The sequence below is a fragment of the Oryzias latipes genome, chromosome 6, assembly GCF_053564925.1.
Source record: "Oryzias latipes strain Hd-rR chromosome 6, Olatipes_Hd-rR_3.1".
In the NCBI taxonomy this organism is placed as follows: Eukaryota; Metazoa; Chordata; class Actinopteri; order Beloniformes; family Adrianichthyidae; genus Oryzias; species Oryzias latipes.
The window spans coordinates 3,248,651-3,268,274 of record NC_136242.1 but is presented as its reverse complement, the minus strand read 5'-3'; the positions used below and the strand labels follow the sequence as shown (position 1 = coordinate 3,268,274).

General features: G+C 43.6%; 1 protein-coding gene across 2 annotated transcripts in view; it reads left to right on the top strand.

Moving 5' to 3' along the window:
- Positions 1-19,624, top strand: part of lrrk2 (leucine-rich repeat kinase 2) — a 60,435-nt gene that overhangs the window by 8,160 nt on the left and 32,651 nt on the right. For both annotated transcript variants that reach the window (XM_023955455.2, XM_078948231.1), the window contains exons 7-24: positions 2,608-2,739; positions 3,054-3,173; positions 6,009-6,169; positions 6,243-6,322; positions 6,971-7,077; positions 7,844-7,973; positions 9,592-9,716; positions 11,104-11,231; positions 11,617-11,761; positions 12,875-13,014; positions 14,880-15,005; positions 15,157-15,327; positions 16,354-16,618; positions 16,744-16,923; positions 18,358-18,473; positions 18,626-18,698; positions 19,045-19,241; positions 19,336-19,586. In XM_023955455.2, coding sequence (XP_023811223.1) covers positions 2,608-2,739; positions 3,054-3,173; positions 6,009-6,169; positions 6,243-6,322; positions 6,971-7,077; positions 7,844-7,973; positions 9,592-9,716; positions 11,104-11,231; positions 11,617-11,761; positions 12,875-13,014; positions 14,880-15,005; positions 15,157-15,327; positions 16,354-16,618; positions 16,744-16,923; positions 18,358-18,473; positions 18,626-18,698; positions 19,045-19,241; positions 19,336-19,586 — 2,647 coding nt within the window. The remainder of the gene's footprint in view (positions 1-2,607; positions 2,740-3,053; positions 3,174-6,008; positions 6,170-6,242; positions 6,323-6,970; positions 7,078-7,843; positions 7,974-9,591; positions 9,717-11,103; positions 11,232-11,616; positions 11,762-12,874; positions 13,015-14,879; positions 15,006-15,156; positions 15,328-16,353; positions 16,619-16,743; positions 16,924-18,357; positions 18,474-18,625; positions 18,699-19,044; positions 19,242-19,335; positions 19,587-19,624) is intronic.

Sequence of the window (19,624 nt, the reverse complement as noted above, 5' to 3'; positions counted from 1 at the left end):
CCGCGGGCATTAAAGCCGATCCCAACCAATTAACTTGATCTGCAGGCCCGAGCCCGAAGCAAACCCGAAATTTCAATTTATCCCATAGTATTTGTGGCAGAAAAAAACACAAGATTTAAGGTTAAAATAATCTACATATTTTTATGATCATGATAAATGCATTTGCACAATGAAATAACGCTGGAACACAGAATAATAGGCCAGACAAAGAAAGTGAAAGAGAGATCTTGATGAGCACTCGCTTAATGCGGAGAAATACTGCAGGGGGTGAGTGTTTGCTTTTTCAGTTCCCCTGTCTTAATTTTATCCTTGACTTCTTGCTGCTCCATATCAGGGATCCCTAAACAAAATAGATGCGGACTTGCGGAGGGAAGATTACATTCACGACACGTGCGCAGAGCTGCGGGTGGCCGGCGCCCCCCTCTTTTTGCCAGTTGCTGGACCACAGTGTATGTCAATCAATGGTGGGCTGGTGACTGGTGGGATAGAGGGGGCGGGGTCTACCTGTGTGTGTGTGTGTGTGCGTTCGGTGAACGTTCTCCCTCTGAGTAAGAAGAAGCTGGCTGTGCCTTTCGGTTCGTGCGGTAACCGTTCTGACATACAGGATTAATAAAGAGCTGTTTGACAACCGCCCGCCTAAGGAGCTTCTTTGCAGCCATTACAATATATTTATTAAAAAAGTCAGCGAGAGAGACGCCCGACCCGACCCGAACGTTATGATTGTCATTTAGTGCCCGACCCGACCCGAATTTCGGGCTCGGGCTTAAGATCTTACCTCTAATGCACACACACACCCTCACACACATGCATTTCGCAAGGAAGGTGGGAACTAGGACCATCTGTCCCCTACCCCATCCCTGGTTGGGGGTACTGGCCCTTTGGCAACGGCGGCCGTGTCCCCTGGGTGCTGGCTTCCTGGGCCTGGCGGCCCTCTCTCCACACAGGGAGAGGGATCCCTGAGTTCTCTGGCAAGACCAAGAGCTAGGGATCACATCACATCTGAGCTGGGGGGTGTCCACGTCCCTGTGGTGTGGGTTCTGGTCCTGGCCCCTGGGTGCAGGGCCTCGCCAAATTTCCAACAGTGGCTGAGCCTGGTCGGGGCATGTTTACAACACCCCTTGTGGACCCCCTTTTCTCCCGGGTAACCTCCTCCTGGGCGGGGGCGGCTGGCCCCTGCCTTGCTCTTTCCTGGACCAACCGTGGGCCGGTGGGTGGCTGCCTGGAGCACGGGGCGGGTCTCCCTTGGGGGGTCCTGGCTCGTACCAGGGGTTGGGGCGGGGGGATGCCCAGAACTCCTGGATGGTGATGGGGTGGTCATCTGGGGCTGTGGGCGTTCTTCTGGGGCGGGGCCCTGCGTTGGGCCCTCCCGGCACGGGGGGGTGCTCTCCTGGTTGGGCTGGAGCTGCACTCTATGTCCCCCATTCCACCCGGGGGGCGGTTGTTGCGGTTGTTCTCCATCTGCTGCCGTGTGGCGTTGGGGGGATTCTGGCTTCCGCTGCTGCTGCGGCGGGGGTCTTGGTGTGGGGATGGCTGGGCGCTCCCCCTCCTTCTTTTCACATTCCATCATCCATTTTAGAAGAATATAAACACTCACCTGAGCACAGGTGTTAGCTCACCTTTACATTAATAGTTTGCGTGATTGAATGAAATGTTTCACATGTGTTGGTCTGATGGCATAAGTATGCGTGTGTGAACAGTGTTTGTTTTGTGTACATGTTGACATTTGGCAATTTTTTGAGCCAACAGGTATGTTATAACATCTGAGTGTGTGTGTGGACAGGCCCCGCCCTTATAGACCTGTATTACATCTGAACCTTACTGTAATGAGTAAAACCATCCAGAAAACTGCTTCATGGTTTACCCCCCCCCCCCCCCCCCCCCCCCCCCCCCTAACATCCCTCTCTCTTCTTCCCTCCTTTCCTTTTCCGTCCGGCCCAACACAAAATGTTTTCAAATATGATTAAGATGAATAAAGTTTGGTCTCGATTCCAAAAGGGGTTTATTCAGACATACCTCTGGTTTGTCTGAAGATTCATAAACCCTGTTGTTAAAGTAAAATATGTCCAACACAAGAGGCCTTCAGCTCTCATCTGTTTGGACAGCTGTTGGACAGGACAAGTTGAAAAAATAAAAAAGAGGTGAGCTTACAGACATCAGGACCAAAGCATTTGGGCTGTTTTATTGTCCCATTTTTACCGAGCAGCTGTCAAGTTTTTATTTGTAGCAATTATTTAGTGATTTTAATTTTTCTAAATAAGTCTGGTAACTTTCTCTTTCAATGTTGCTGATTAGCTGATTGTTTTAGGTATGAAAAATGAAATAATTAGAAGTTTACATTAGAAAGTTTTTTTACTGTGAGATTTTGCATGCTAAGGGGGGTGGGGGGCTTCCAGGGCTTTTTAAATTGCCTTTCCTTATTTCTGTCACTGCGTCTTTGTTTAAAACAGTATTGCTTTCCAGGCTGTGGTTGATTCTTTTGACACAGCTCATGCTCTTGTCGTGATCAACTCTCCCTTTTTTTTTGAATGGTGTCATTTGAGCGTAATAAACGTTGACTTTGCAGAACTGAGACACTCTCACTAAGTTCCCATTTCTGCTTTTTTCCAGCCAGTAACGTGGAAGTGTTGATGTCGGGAGGCACTCGGTGTTACAGCGCGGTCATCGCTGCCATGGACGCTTTTCCTGACGTGGAGGAGCTGCAGGAGGCGGCCTGCTGCCTCTTCCGGAGGTTTACTTCAGGTTAGAAAACAAAGAAGCAGGAGCAGGGCGACGGGAGGTTAGGTTACACATTTCCTCCTACTGTATCTGCTTTAACAACATTTGACATTTGGTTTAATTTGCGATATTTTTTGCTTCCAAATTTAAATACTGTGCTTTTTTAATTGAATTGCAAATAAAAGAAATGCAAACATTCAGCTGTCAATAAATAGCTTTTGATTTGCAACTTTTTGTTGACAGTTTGAGATTACAGTGTTTGAATAACCGATAAGCTAACGATAAAGGAGGACTGCCATGTCCAGCAGAGGCATCCAGAGTGTGCTTGTTTCTTGCAGAGAGTTATTACAACATCTTAGTGATCAATGGCGTCCAGAGAGTGACAGTGAGAGCCGTCCAGAGGTTCCCCGACAACGCGGTTCTGCAGGCCGCCGCCCTCTCCTGCCTGGCTGATCTCAGTAAGAACGCAGATGGAAAAAAACAGGAATAACAAAAAACGCTGAAATGAAAACTGCATCTCACTCGACACACTGCAGCTTTCACGTCAATGTATAAATAAATGAATTATCCTAAATTTTTCTAAAGAAGTAGTGATATGCACCCGTACGGGGTTGACCCGAATGCGTGCTGTGGGATGTCCGGGCCCATGAAGGGTCGTAGAGGAGAGCCTTTCTATATCTACACATCTTAAGAGGAGCTCAGGTGTGTTTTGCAGTTCCCCTGATGCCCTTGTGGCCATCTTAAGAGTCATGAAAATGGAACATACCATTGCAGTGCGTGTGGTAAATATATCGTAAAGTATTTGTTGTAAGGATAACGTAAGTTACACACACCTATGGTGTATGGGTGATGCTGTCGTACTGTGTCCTTACATCACACTCTAGTCCAGGGGTGTCAAACATACGGCCAGATAGTTTAAACCGTCCCACTAATAAAGAATACAAATTTTAAGAATGTTTTAAAAAGAAGGCACATTTCTAGTTCATTCCTGTGGCGAGTCATGATTTTTTAAAGAAATAACCAAAATTCGCAATTCCACCACTAGGGGGAGCGAAGGAAAAGCAAAACAGGTGAAACGCTTATTTCTGCACGTGCCAAAGCGAAACCTAACATCTCTGCGTCTGGGTAAGATGCAGTTTAGTTCCCTGCGAGCCTCACTGCTGTCATGTTGGTATGAAAATGATCAGTAGTGACGCCTATGGCGTTTCATCCCTCCATTATTTGAAGGAGCGCAAAAACAACTGAGCGGGCGTACTCAGGAACTGAGTGAGCGAACCTTATAACCGCGCAGGTGCAATTCTATCTGAGCGACCCCTCATTTTAAATCTGCACGCCTGCGATCCTAACTGAGCGGTGATCCTGCGCGGTCACTTCCCCTTTGCGCACTCGCCTGGGTTTGCGCGCATTGTTAAGGGGGCGTTTTTGTCACTTGGGGGGTGGTAACTTTTCTGGTTGATTTAATTGGCTGAAATGTACATGTCAAATCTGGCGAGGCAGCGGGGCGGGAAATTCATTTTTTAGAGTGTGGGGGTGGGGTGGGGGGGTGACTAACAGGCGGCCCCTGAGCTGCATGCGGCTCTCTGCCTTTTATCATAGTTTCTATATACAGTACTTTTACATAAAAGTCTTACATTTCTCCAAAATGTACGGAGCGGCCCTAATGTGTTGTTGTGTGATTTCGGTAAAGAAGACCAAGAAGAGAACAGCATGAGAACAGTACCATGATGTATGTGTGTTTAGGCAAGTTATGACTTACCATAAACCAGAAAGTGTAGCCAATTAATCCCAAACACAGTGATGGGGGAAGAAGTGACAGGCTAAAGACGGAGCCCGAAATAAACCAAAAAAAGGGATGTTCAGTGAAGACTGCTTTTGCACAGCTTCACCTTCTACCAGCAGACCTTCCTTAGCCTCAGGGAGGTTCTCTTAGCCCACTGCATCCACAGCAACGCCAGATCCCCACTAACTGGAAACCAGCTGACTGAGTTTTGATCAACAGAATTACAGTCCCAAAAGATGATGTATTATTGTGTTTTGTTTGCTTTGTAAGGAATCTGAATTGTTCCAAAAAGATCAGTTGTTTTCTGTTTTAACCCTTTTAAAGTACCATCAACATACATGCGAAAGTAAACGAGTGTAGAAGGAAATGCCATCCCACCCAAATATAGGTGGACACATAAGGTTACCGAGGTACACAAGTTGAAAAACGTCAAAAAACACCTGCTTCCTCAAGAATACGACAACAGGAAGTACCCGGTGGCTACAGGAAACCAAAATCCCATAGACTTCTATAGAGAAATAAGCAGCTGTTACTCTGTCAGAAGAGCACAGCTGATACATTTTTAACATGTTCTTGTCCTTTTAATGACATTTTTTTCTGTAGTGCCAGTTATTCCAGTTCAAAACTGACCAATCAGAGGCCTTGTTAAAAGTAGGTTCTCTCATGTCAAACCATCCAAACGTTGGATAGACAGATTTCATGTAGCAAGCTTTCAAGTGGTAGGGGTATGGCCTTCGAATAAGCTCGCTCCGGGTAGGTGAGGAAGGCGAGAGGTCGCCATAGAAACGTTGAGCCAACTCGGACCAATCACTGCGTACTGAGGTTGTCTGGCTTCAACATTCCGTAATGCGGAAAGATTGCGACTGAATTGAATTAATTTGGTCCAAGCCAGAAGTAAGTCGTTTTCTAAGGATGATGTCACACTCACTTGCTCCAGTTCTCACATTAACAGACACTGCTCATAACCTTAAGCCATTACACAACAAATAAAAAAAGCTTCAAAGGTAAATACATCCAACAAAGCCTAAAAATATATAAAAACTGCAGTATGTGTATGGCTGTTAATGTCTCACTACCCTGGTTTGGGTCTCATATATACTTGTGTCGCAGAGCAACTTTGTGTAGTTTTCAATGTCCAACTCTGCGTCTATTATTTGTTGTAACCAGTACCCTTTTTTCATTATTATTATTATTATTATTATTATTATTATTTCCTCCTTTGGTGTTTGTGTTTTGTTTCATGTCAGACTGTTTCAGTGTTGTTCTTGTATCAGATAATGGAAAAGAAAAGTAATAAAAAGTGAGTTTCGAAAAAACAAACAAAAGAAAAACTGGAGTTTAGGGATATATTGAAGACTTGTTAAATATACGTCTGCTTGGTTGAGAGGGTACAGGGGTTAAAAATCCATGACTGCTCGTTTTGACAAACGGTTTTGTCAGCTGTTGAAATCAGACCTTGAGCTGCAGATATACTGTTTCCCATCACTAAAACGATGCTTTTATCCTGTGGCAGCTTCAACCATCGTGCACAACAAAGAAGTGGCTGAACAGAGTCTGGAGGAAGGAGAGTCGGAAGAGAACAGAGGGACAGGAGAGGTGGAGGACATGGGTCTGGGCTGGATGGAAGACTGCCGCACAGCTCTGGAGCGCCATGCTTCTGAGCCCTCGGTTCTGGTCAGGCTAACATCCTCTAGCTATGAATTTGATTGATAACATTTCTATTCAGCTGCCCCTTCTGCTGCTTCAGGAAGCTGCATGCTGGGCCATTCATCACCTGCTCCTGCACAGAGCTTCTGTCAGCCAATCAGAGGACAAGCTGGATGACAGGTGCACAGAGAAGCATAGACGTTGACCACTTTGTCAAAACCGTTGACTGTATATGAGAACTGGAGCCAGTGAGTGTAGGAAAAATGGCTTACTTCTGGCTCCAACCAAATGAAGTCAATTCAGTCGCCATTTTTTCGTGATACGGACGCCGCCATGTTGGAGCCAGATATCATGAGTTAGCTAGAGGTTGGTCAGAGTCGGTCCAACTCATTGTTTCTATAGTAACCACTCTTGGCAGTCAAGAGTGAGCTTGTTGGAAGGCCACACCCCTACAACTCGAAAGAGGGCTACACTAAATCTGTCAAATGGTTCAAACACTCGACGTGACAGCACTTATTTTATTTAGGCACCTGATCGGCCGGTTTATAACTTGAGTAACTTGCATTACAGAACAAAATGACACAAATGGATTAGTAAGAACATGTAAAAAAAGACTAATTATTCTGACCAATAGAATGACTGAGTAACAGCTGTTTGTTTCTCTAAAGAAGTCTGTGGGATTTTGGCTTCTTGGAACCTTTTTGTTTGGAATGCGGGGGAAAGGGGTCACTCAGGGGTCACTCAGTCCAGTTCTCATATACAGTCAACCATCAAAGCACAAAGTTGACCATGTTTGATTGCTAAAAAAAGACATGTTTGTCTTTCAAGGACGCCTGTTCACAGACAGCTGATGGCAGCCATGTTGTTTCATTCATCCTCTCCCAGAGTGTTTATAGCTGCTGCCAGCGCTCTCGCCACGCTGGTCTCAAACAACAGTGAGTTCCCTGTGGTACATAGTCCCCCTCAGGCTGCAGGGGTAAAACATAAATAGAATTGTTCTGTCACTCTTGCATGTTTCTGATTTTATGCTTTAATGGAGGCGTAGCAACACAATGAGGAGGTTTTCTTTGAATAGAGCTGCATCGAACAAACACGAAGCCACAAACTTAAGAAGGGTCACTCTAGTGCAGGGTGTCACACTCAAATTCACAGTGGGCCAACAGTGAGCAGTAAAGTTAAGTCATGGGCCAAACTCAACATTTATTGAAAAAGTAACTGCAACTGATATGTAATCAGTTTAACCTTTTCATATAGTGTCGTCTTATGTTGTATTCTTTCGTTATAGCCACGTTAGCTCGGCACACAAGACAAACAGGTCTGTCCTTTATATTCATGAACAGATCATCATCTGCCTTCCACCCGTCTTAAAAGCTCCTGTTGTCCATCTTTCATTTGGCCATTTTTGTGGAGAGTGAAATTAATTTGTCTGATGTGACTGGAGCGTGGCTGTCAACGACTGTCAACAGAAAAAAGGAGCGCTTGCCGGTTTTGATAACCTGTCAACATACTAGCAAAGCATTGTGGGATTTGTAGGATGAGCAGTACAGAATATACCGCGGGCCAGCTCTAATATGATCTTGTGGGCTGATTATATGAGTTTGACCCATGTGCTGTGAAGGATCTCTGAGTGATATCACTGTCCTGAATCTCATCTTCTGCTGCATTTGCTGTTGTCTCAGATCATTTCTGCTTTGCTTGCAGGTAGAATGAGCCCTCTGCTGCTCTCCAGTGGCCTCCATGTTAATTTGGTGGAGACGATGAAGAGACATTTAAATTCAGCTGAAGTTTCCATAGCTGCCTTCAAGCTGTTAAAGCTTCTCTTTCATGGAAGGTTGGAACAAACTCTTTTATTGCTTAATTTAGAAGTTTAAATAAAGGTGGACTCTTATTTCTTAAGGGAAGTGACAGGAAACGGTGAAAATAGCAATAATAATAATAATGTGGTGCAAAAATGTAGGTGTTTTGATTATTGACAATCATGGGGCTTTCAACAGATCATTGAGAATGTCCTCATTTATTAAGAGTATAACGATTCATTTGAACAATTCAATTGAAATCATCATTTGTGGCTGCAGATACGATTCATATTGTTATTTGTTTAACATGATTGATCCAATTGACTGACCTAAAATGGATCCAGGACATCTACCTGCTACTGAACTGCAGGTTGAAGTTTCCTTGTATTTCTTCAAGCTAATCAAGTGTAGATTAAATATTTGTCAAAGTAAACAAGAATGAATGTCAAATCCATTGACATTTTAGTTTCCTCACATTCCATCTGATTCTGTGAAATCACTGTCAATTCTTTTAAAAAATAGAATGAAAATTCTATTTCTTAGCAATGACAGCTGCATGACGAAGTGCTTCTTGTTTTCAAACACTTCAAAAAAAGATTAGCATAGCTTTGACTTCTTTATCTATTTATCTGTGTCGTCTTCTTGCAGCATTTACCGTGAGGAATTCTTGATTTCTGATAAAGGAAGCTTATTTTTGGTTCCCCTGCTGCAGCAACTTAGATTTATTTTTATTTTTAATATTTTTTTTTTAACATGCACAGTGTTCCCTCGTTGGGTTATGTTATAAAAACAACCTGGCATAGGTAAAATCCGCACAGCAGAACTACAGACGTAAAACTCACTTCACTTTTCAGATCGACGTGAACATTTTCACATTGTTCTCTCTTGTTTAGACTCTCAGAGCTCAAACTTTTGTAGAAGAATCAGTCCAGTATTCTAAAATGAAGACAAAGATCTGATCACGATCAAAGATTGATGTAACTCTAGCAAGCTGAAGGCATTCTCTACAGCAGTGCAGAGGACATTGATTGACACGGTCAACAGCCAATCAAAATGCATTACACAGTAAGCTGTTAAAAAAAAAGCCTGCAAATTTGCACAGAAAGAAGTCAGCAAAACAGCAAGACCATGAAAGATGAATATAGAGAGGAAACAGTGTATGTGTGTGCCTAGGACTGTTTAAATCTGAAAGACCGCATGGCCTCAAAGGTTTACTCATGTTTAGAAGCTTGAAAAAATCCAGCTGCTGACCTGAATTTCAAACAGGCTTCTCCCACCTAATGTTTTCTAGTGCATCCGGATGAACTTGGTTCAAATCCCAGCAGGGTCTGCTCTGTGTGAAGCTTGCTTGGCGTGTTCTGCTCGTGCATCCGTGGGCCCTAGAACATGCTTCACAGACTCATTGAGGACTCTAGATTGGTCCTAGGTGTGAATGTGAGTGCTGTTGGTAGTTTGTTATGCCACCCAGGGACCCTGAACAGAAGTAATTGGGTTTAGAAAAACCACCAGCATCTGGTTGACCTTTTTTTTATGTTTGACTTTGGGAGGAATTCAAATTTCAAAACTGTTCCAAACGTTACTTGCGTTGGTTTTGTTAGCTGATGAGCTCTGCACAACATGAACCTTTGAATTGAGCTGCCTGTGTTTTCGTAGGACTGCGAGTCTCGATGAGCTGAACATGGTCATGGGTCAGATCCTCAGCACCATGAGGGAGCACAACTTCCAGCCAGACGTTCAGCTGGAGGCGCTGAAGACCAGTCTGGTCTTCCTTTGTCCAGGTACGACTGAGGGTCACCGTGCAGCCGACAGTTAGGTCCTAAAGTCAACTGCAGAGACATCTGTATGCTACACCCTCAGTCCCCAACTGCCCTTTTTGGTGGATATGGGGTGTCTGCGGACGAAAAACCTGTATGGGGCCCATAGAAGACCTGCATGAAACTGTTCAGTACATGTTTTCATATGGGAATGCTGCGGGCGACAGGTAGTAGTGAACGCTTACACAACAGCCACGGGCAAGTATGGGGGAAGTAGGTGCACACTGTACAAAGACCTTGTTAGTGAGTGTGTGCTCCCTACATGTACTGACCTTTAGAAAGGAGGGCACCTACACATCACCTACGCATCACCTACACATCACCTACTAATCACCAACGCATCACCTACACATCACCTACACATCACCTACGCATCACCTACGCATCACCTACGCATCACCTACGCATCACCTACGCATCACCTACACATCACCTACTAATCACCTACGCATCACCTACACATCACCTACACATCACCTACGCATCACCTACGCATCACCTACGCATCACCTACGCATCACCTACGCATCACCTACGCATCACCTACGCATCACCTACGCATCACCTGCGCATCACCTGCGCATCACCTGCGCATCACCTGCGCATCACCTGCGCATCACCTGCGCATCACCTGCGCATCACCTACGCATCACCTACGCATCACCTCCGCATCACCTCCGCATCACCTCCGCATCACCTCCGCATCACCTACGCATCACCTACGCATCACCTACGCATCACCTACACATCACCTACGCAGCTTGTGCACTGATGGAATTTTATTTAGTGACATTAAAATACAATGAATAGCTAACTTAGCGCCCCACAGTAAATGCTCTGCATTTGTGTGCAGGTCCCCATGGAATCCTCTTTACTGTAGGAAAAAGCCTCTTTGGAGACAGAAATAGAGCGGTAACTTTTTCAGTGCCACACAGGCAGCAACAGCATCACAACAGTGAAAAGGAACTGATTTGTTCTTTGGAGCGAAACATGGAATTCACTTTTCACTAAGAGGCCTTTAAAATACAGAGAACGTTCTCCAACAGATATTTTTTACAAATAGAATGTTTTTCTGGGATTAATTCCTTCTGACTGGTCTTCTCTAAATCAATGTTACAATGTGTTACATTGTCTTGGATAATGTTGAAAATAGACAAGATGACACAATCGTGCCTTATGCTCAGTAGAAGAATGGGGAGCTTGTGCAGCAGCCTTTTGTTATGATTGTTTACAGGGTCCTCAGCATCTGTTCTAATCAGAAGGGTGCGTGGGATTAGATTAGCCTTTGACATCCGAGAAGCCTCTTTTTCTCACATCTTTGTCCTCGCTTCCCCTTTTCTGGTGTGTGCAGACCGGAGTCTGAGGGAGCATGGCATCTCTGTGCAGGATCCAGACATGGCGGACGTGTCTCTGAAAGTGCTGAAAAACCAGCTGGTGGTGGAGGGGGCTCACACTCATTTCCTGGAGGTCCTCAACCGAGTAGGAAAACAAGGACATTCATTTCCATCTTCCTGACTTTATTGCTTAAGATGACATTTTTACATTAACATATATTATGTTGAGAGATGGATGCAGTATAAGATACACTTCCTTAGAGGTAGTGCAGTAGAAATATTGGATTTAAGGAAATCTTTCTCTTGAATATCAATCATAATAGTCTGCCTATTGTTCAAACTGTTTTTGCTAAAAGTACATTTTTCAGTATTGATGTTGAAGACATTTGGTCATTGAAGATCTAGAACTCAGCTTTTTTTCAAGCCTGAAGTTTCACATTGATAAACAGCAACAAATAAACTACTTAACAGTCTATTTCAATGTCTGTTTTCCTTTGAAACCTAACAAAAAATCCCATTATGCTTCGTAGTTCATTAGCTACCCGGCCATACAGAAGAGCGGTTTGAAATTGCTGTCTGCTTTGGGTGACTGCTCGGGTGCAGTGGACCTGTTGTGCCAGCAGGGGGCGATAGACACAGTGCTTCATACACTACAGATGTTCCCAGAGGACAGAGGTATGCAGCTCAGTCTGTTCAGAAACTAAAAGGTCATTTTATGGGGTCAAATCAGGATCGGCTTAAAGTGAAAACAAAATCAAATTTCAAAAAACAAAAAGTCAAATTTATGGAAACATGTTGTGAACTTGAAAGAAATATTGTAAATTTGAAAAAATAACCAAATTTAAAATATACGTTCAGATTTTATATTTGAAAAAATACTACAAAGGTGAATTAAAAAAAACAATTAACTCAAAGCTTGTTTCCAAATGCATCTCCTGCCTCTACAGTACTGATGAAGCTCTCACAAAGTCCCGGACATTGTTTTTCATTGGGTGATAGCTTTAAGTTTATACTGTCAAGTGTCAATTTTGCAAAAAATTAAAAATATGTATTTTAATCTTACCATTTCTTTCTTTAACTTTTATGTATATATATATATATCTTTTATTTAACAATCACCATGTTAGGCTGCCAGGTATTATATCTCTGTGTTAGCTCATTTGTTTTTGTTTTCTTTTTCTTTTATCATGATCCCTCTTTTAATTAACATTTTTTACAAACATTGAGTGCAGTGGCATGCCTGCTACTCCATGTTGGACTTTTTTCCACCACTTTCTGGGTCTAAAGCGGCCTCCGGGTGCGTCGTTTACATGACATGAGGTTTTAATAAACAGGTAATTTCGCCTTTGTAGGATCAATAAAGTTTGATTCCTTTCTATGTTTACAATGTGTACTGTTGGGTTTAAACTTGTTTTCAAATTTTCAGATTTCTTTTCCAAAGATGTCTGTTTTTCCAATTCTCAATCTGATTCACTTGAGCTGATCCTGATTTGACCCCAGAAACACTTTTCTCAATCTCGCAGAGTGGAAATTTTCCGCGTGCATTATTACTTTCATTGTGGAGCTGCAGGGACAGTCTGATGAAAAAAATGCTGCTGGAGTCACTTCTCTTTATTGTTTTTGACCTCCTTTTATCTTTTGGACTGCATCATTATTTGACAGTAACATAAAATGATCATTTTATACCAAAATATTTCCCTCACATGTTCAGTATGGAGTAGCTATAAAGATGAAATGATTCAAGTTCTTTTTGATGAATTTGATAGAAGAGTTTCCATTTTTCCTTAGAGATACACTACTGGGGTCTGGCCCTGCTTAACTACGTCGTGTTCAAGAAGAAGCTGTCCAGGATGATCCTGCCTGTTCTGGCCTGTGTTGTGCTCACATCGCTGAGTCAGTTCAGACAAGACTCTGAGATGCTGCTGAAGGTGGACCGCACAAATGCCAGCCTGTATCAACAACCACATTCTGTCTCAGTATTTTCACTTTCTTACTTTTACCATATTTTCCGCAGCTAAAAGCCTTAATTTTATCTAAAAAAATGACAGTCCACCTTATAATCCAGAGTTCCTTATAGATGCATTCATTCTGGTTGTTTTTAATAACGTTGAAGCGATTTTGAGAGGTACACGGCCCTCTATCAGAATGTTTAGTTGGGTGTTATTGTGAATACGCTAACACTGCTAACATGTAGCGGTATTAAACTGTTTGTTTTTTACCTGTTACTAATGAGGTTGGGAGTTAGCATACTCACAATAACGTTACAGGCATTGTTAAAAGGCCTATATCATGCTATTCTTGAGCCTTTCTGTCAGCCGGCCACTGCAGCGTGTTTGAGTTTCTCCCACAAAAAACAAACAACATCCAAACTTTTGCAAAGATGGATGTTCATATTGTGGATATAAAATGAAACCATTTTGCTGATCACTTCCAGCTCCATGGAGTACGTGGGTGTGTGTGTTAGCCTGGGGGTGGTGCTGGCAGCGCAGACTCTTCCTGGAAGGGGCTGTTCTCACTTTTTAATGACGTCTCAATGTGAGAAATGCATGAATAGATCAAAATACCACTTTGGAGTTGTTTTTAGTGAGGAATTAACATTATAATACACTTCAAAAAAGTTGATTTTGCATAAAATATCCCCTTGATTATTATTAATACGTCTAGGGCTTTTAACATGGCTATCATGTAGCATGTCACCAACAAGTTTTAGAGTTACCGTGAATGTATTTAATACAGTCTGACTAACTCATTGAGGTATCTTTGACTCTTGTCTTGCTTGTAGTTTGGTGCACCTTTCATATGCCATACGTTCCAAAATAGTATTGACAATGCGCCGTATGATCTCTTGGTCGCCCTTTAGTGCAGAAGATATGGTAAATTATTTCTTTTAAGGTTTTTTTTCTTCTTTTAAAATTTTTCTGAACATTTTTTGTAGTCAGACTTGTTTACATGTCTAAACATGAAAACTCCACCCATCCCAAACTCTAATAATACTTCTTCTAGAAAAATGTTTCAGCCTTAAGCCTTAGGCACAACTACCCTTACAGGTGGATACGGGCTGTCTGCAGTCTGCAGGGCAAATATTGACAAATCTGGATGGTTGTAGACCGCTCGGTGAGCCTGTACAGCCAAAACGTTCATGCACATTTTTTCTATGAGCATACTATGTTCGAAAGGTCGTAGTAAACACTTCAACAAGACACAAGGGCAACCCTTGTGCTATCCTAGGCACTTTAACGTTGGGAGTTGGGTCATCTAGACACACTAGACAGTGCTCTGAACCTTTTTTCTTCAATGATTTGTGATCTTCACTGATGTCCATGGATTACATGAAATCTTTCCACCTTTATCCACCTTTGTCATGGTAGGGAGAACACGTCAATGTAAGGGGGGGGTCATCTGGACCCCATAGGATAGCACAAGGGTAAGTAAGGGTGATTTAGGTGAGACGCAGGCACTGCGTAGGCAGCCTGTGAGTGCTGTTCATGTGATAAGTGTAAAGAAATTACACAATAAGAGTGTAGTTTGTGTGGCCATCCTATGGGCGTCCTGTGGCACCTAGATATCACCTTTACACCACATGAGTGCGGCATTTGCACGTGTTGAGTAAGGGGCCAGTATGACTAGAGTGCAGCGTAAGGTCAGCGTACAGCAGCATCACTGGTACGTCATAAGTGCGTGTAACTTGCATTATTCTACACACACTCCACATTACACTTACCACAATGGTATGTTCCATTGGTACGTGGTGATTCCCTGTAGACGAGCCTGCCGCATTTCTTCTGTGCTGCAGAGTTTTCAGGTGGCTGTCAGGATGCTGGACGCCTGCTCAGATGCTGCTGCTGAGCTGCAAAAACGAGACTTTGACCGAGAGCTTTTCCAACAGCTCAGAAAGGAAACCGATCAGAGCGCCACTCCGGTGAGGGGTTTGTGCATGTGTGGTCATCATGCACAGGAAATTCCTTCTACTGTCATATTCCTCTTTGTTATTCAGCCTTTCTGTGCCTCCTAAGCTTAGTCTTCATTCCAAAGTGCTAAACTCCTGGCTCTGTTTTCTGTTGCTGCTTCAGCTGTGGAAGTCGGTGTGTTTGGCTCTGTCCAAGATGTGGAGCAACCCTGAGCTTCACTACAGCATGCTGGAAAAAGCCTGCATGGACGGAGACACAGTGATGGCCGAGTGTCTGATTGAGATGGGCGCTGATATCAACAAGAAGAGCAAAGGCGAGTCTCTCATTTACCAGGTGAGAGGCCAAAACAGTCATGATCTGCTAGCTGTTCTCTTTCCTAATAGTTTGACAAATATTTGCAGGGTTTGTGGACGTTTTAGTGAAATGACAGGGTAGTGACCGCATGGGTTCAGAACCAGAAACAATCAACACTTTAAACCTTCTGGTTTCTGGTAAGATGACAAAGAGATTTGAGTCAGGTTATAGTAGCACAAAGTTTATTGTTCTGAGAATCCTGTTCTCACAACAAAGTTTTCAGAGTACAATTTGCTTCCATTCAAGCAACAATTCAAAAGTTAATACTAAATCAGTGAAGTCCTTTTGAAACCACTCTGGCATAACCAAACACCTGACCTTCTGGAAGAAAGCTGAAACTTGGGACAAACCACCCCAAAAGTTGTTAAAAACTTCCCCTAGTAAGACTGCTCTATAGCTGAGTACTCCATAGTTCATAAAACGGCTATGGTTGTGTCCAGGATTCCTTCACTACTTGCTACATACTGAACTATATAAGCAATTAGGAAAAGCCGGTGTGCATGGAAGCTCATATAGATATAGACCACTTTGGTCTTCATCATGGTGGAGAGTTTACACTTTGACTGTTGAAGGGTGTGGACTGGTGTCTTTTATACAGATAACCAGTTCAAACAGGTGAGATCAGTACAGGTAACCAGAGGAAGATAGAAGAAAGAAACAGGTCTGTTAGGGACACAATTCTTGCTTGTTTGTAGGAGATGTATATTTTTGTTTTCACCATTTTACAAATTATTTATCAATTATACAAAGTGGTTTCACTGGAAGTCTTTTGTCACGCTCTGTCTCTTAGGACCCAACCCATATTTAAGCTTTTTACTTTGCACAATCTGTAGCTGGAAATCCTTTGTTGCGCCCTGATCATCCAAATACAGACATGAAAAGTGTTTGGGGAGCTAGACTTTAGTCATTAAGTGGGACCTCAATAGAATGGAGACTAACTTGGTTGCGTAACAAGCCAGCCAGCGGCCATTTGGTGAACTAACACTAACATGGATGAATCTGCAGGTTTGTGAGAGGGGCGGACCTTTGGAACTGGTGGAGCTCCTGCTCAGCCATGGTGCCCATGAGCAGCACGTCCGCAGGGCGCTGGCTGTGAGCGTGAAGAGGGCCGACAGCTCCACAGTCATCCAGCTGCTGGGCCGTCTGGGTTTGGATGTTAATAACGGTGCCCTTTGTCTGGGCGGCCTCAGGCTGGGTCGACTAGAAGCTGCATGGCTGAGCCCCCTGCTGGCAGACAGAGGCAGAAGCTTCAGTCTACGCAGCAACAACAGTGAGGACTGGAGTTTACTGTTTTTGTTTCTTTGAAAACAGTTTTTAGTTTTTGGACAAATCGATTCAGTCTGTCACCTCGGAATCTCTGACTATCCGCTTTGTTGTTGATTGTCTGTCTTTTAGGTAAAGGCATGGGTTTGGCAAGGGTTATTCAGTCTTTCCAGAGATCTAAGAGGCTCAGCAGACTCATGTCTGACCAGTGTCTGACCTCTGGTTACATCTCTGACGAGAGTGATGACTCCAGCTTCAGCCCCGTGTCCCCGGAGGACTGCTTGTTTGATAACATTGACCCGGAGAGTGATGGTAAGCAGCGCTGAAATGAGTCAAAGGAAGCTGAAAAGCAAACCTTATAAATGCTGTGAAAAGGAGCCAGTTTAGCTCGTGCTGGTTTGCGGCGCCTTCCGTCCGTGAAACCCGGGTTCGACTCCGGGCTGCTCCCTGTTCCCTTCTCTACCTCTGCCGGTTCCAAGCCCGGTTTGAGAAGGTTGTGTCAGGAAGGGCATCCGGCGTAAAACATTGCCAAATTTACCATGCGACTCGTTCGCTGTGGCGACCCCTGATGGGAGAAGCCGAAAGTGGAAGATAAATGCTGTGAAAAGCAAAGACTTCTCAGTGTTGTCCTTTTCCCCCCAGAAAGCTCTGCCCAGCTTACATGTTATGTGTTAGGGACATAATCTTAGGAAGCAATCAGGATATGGGTTTAAATTAGACCCATCCATCCATCTATCATCAGGATCACTAGCTGCTGGAGCCAACCCAGCTACTGTTGGGACACAGCGGGATCCACCCTGAACAGGTCGCCAGTCTGTTGCAGGGCCACAGTTTAGACAACATGTCTTTAAAACTAGCTTTAAAATGACCTATTCTCATTGCACAGTTACTCTCATGTTTAAACATGTTTAGAAAAAGTCATTTTTAAGACTCCTTTACTGATTTTAGTTCAAACTGACAGCAGGTTTAAGTTTTTGATCCATCAGGCTTAGATCCTCAACATGTAGTCATCTTTTTCCAAATGTTAAAAACCCATCATAAGGCCTGTTAATGGTCATATCAAAGACCCACTCCAATACAAATGGAGTTTTTAGTGTTTTTGACATGTTCTTGTAGCATTTTTCCCAATGATGGAGAACATATATGAAGAAAATTAAGCTTAAAACTGCATTTCCGACTATTTCTATGATTCAAATTGTCGTGAAAGAGAAGCAGACAAAAGAATGCAGTTTGAAAAGGATCGTATTTGTTACGTAGAAACTAAAAGTGGTGCTAAAAACAGCATAATCATAATTATCAGACCACTGGGAATGCTTATACAATAGATCAGGAGATGATCAGAGTGAGACTGTGATCAGGAGATTCCAATGTTTTCCCTTTTGTGTCAGTACTCATTAATGATGGAGATTAGGGTGTTTGTAAAGCATCTCTAACACACTGGGTTTGCAAGAGTTGCAGCTTCAAAGGAGAATTATTGGTTGTTTGTCGCGTAGAATGATATTTTGTTGCAGGATTTAAATGCTCCACATCAGTGAAATCATTCAAACTTCCACTTTTACAACATTGGAGATACTTGTGTGGAAGTGAAGTTTCACCCTTCTTCCACACTTACTTGAGTAAAGATGCACTTGAATGTTTTTGCGTTTTTATGCCAGTGGAAAACTTGATGGATCTCTCTCTTTTTTTATTATCCTCTATGGTTAACATACAGAGATTTAAACAAATCATTTTTTCTCCTTTTATTAGGAAGTGACTCCCTATCACCTGCTCCTGCTCCAAGGTCATGTAATCATTCATCAGAGGAGCTGAGGGGGGGGCCTGTCAAGAGGAAGCAGGGACGTCGAAGACATGCCAGCGCAGAGGTGAAAGCTCAGTGGGATTCTAGGTCTTTGATGTTTGAAAATAGACTTTTATTTTCCTTTTTCTCAACATTTGAATCTCGTTTTATGACCACTGGTCATGTTGTTCAGATTGGGTTCTGTTAACTTGTCGTTCTGCGTTTTGGTGCGACCAGAGCGCTCAAACGGAGCATGAAAGCAGCGAGCTCACCCACAGGAGGTATGGCAGGTCTGGATCCAGCCAGAAAGGTAACTTTGGATTCATTTACCGTTTTTAAGGATCAGAATATTTCTTCCTTTATTTTCAATTTCAAATGTTATATAACTCTTTCTGTTCCTTCTGAACAAAAAGAGGGACATGTTGATTTAGTAGTTTATGTCTTTTTATCGTTATTTTTAACTTGCTACAACAGTTCTATAAAGCGATGTTGGTTTGTTGAAGTCGCCAGGTCTTCCATTACTGTTTGCTGCAGCAATCCAAATTCTGTAAATTCTGTTCTTTTGAACATCTTGATAAACCTTTTTAGCAGCATCAGTCCTCCAGATCCAGAGGAAGTGCAGTAACTCTCATGGTGTCCTGCTGTTACTCTCTCAGTTTGGGGATCTGGTGAGAGTTCTGCTGTTCTGCTCAAAGAGAGGGAGCGGATCCGCCTGCTGGACCTGACAGGGAATGAGCTGGACTCTCTGTCCTGTCTGGCAGAGGACAGCTTCGTCCAGCAGCAGCTGGGGTTTCTTCTCCGCCTGGACCTCTGTCACAACAATCTGACAGAATTTCCCTCCACCATCTGCCAAGTAAAGCGGCCAGTGTGAACACAGTCACTGCCAGGTCAAAACCAGGGGAAGCAGAGCCTTTCAAAACCCTGCTTTTCTTGGTGATTCCATGCAGAATTTGAGGAGTCTGACCCGACTGGACTTGCAGGGGAACCAGTTGAAGTCGCTGCCGGAGGGGCTGCTGGCTCTGCCCTCTTTGAGCACGCTCAACGTCTCTCGCAACTGCATCGGCCCCACGCTCAGCTTTGACCCCGCCGTCACCTGTCCGGCTCTGAAGCACCTCAACCTCTCTTTTAACAAGATCTCCACGTTCCCTCACCAGCTGGGCTGCAGCATGCAGAAGCTGGAGGAGCTGTTTCTGGAAGGGTAGGCCTTTTTGTTTTTAACACAATGGAAAACTCACT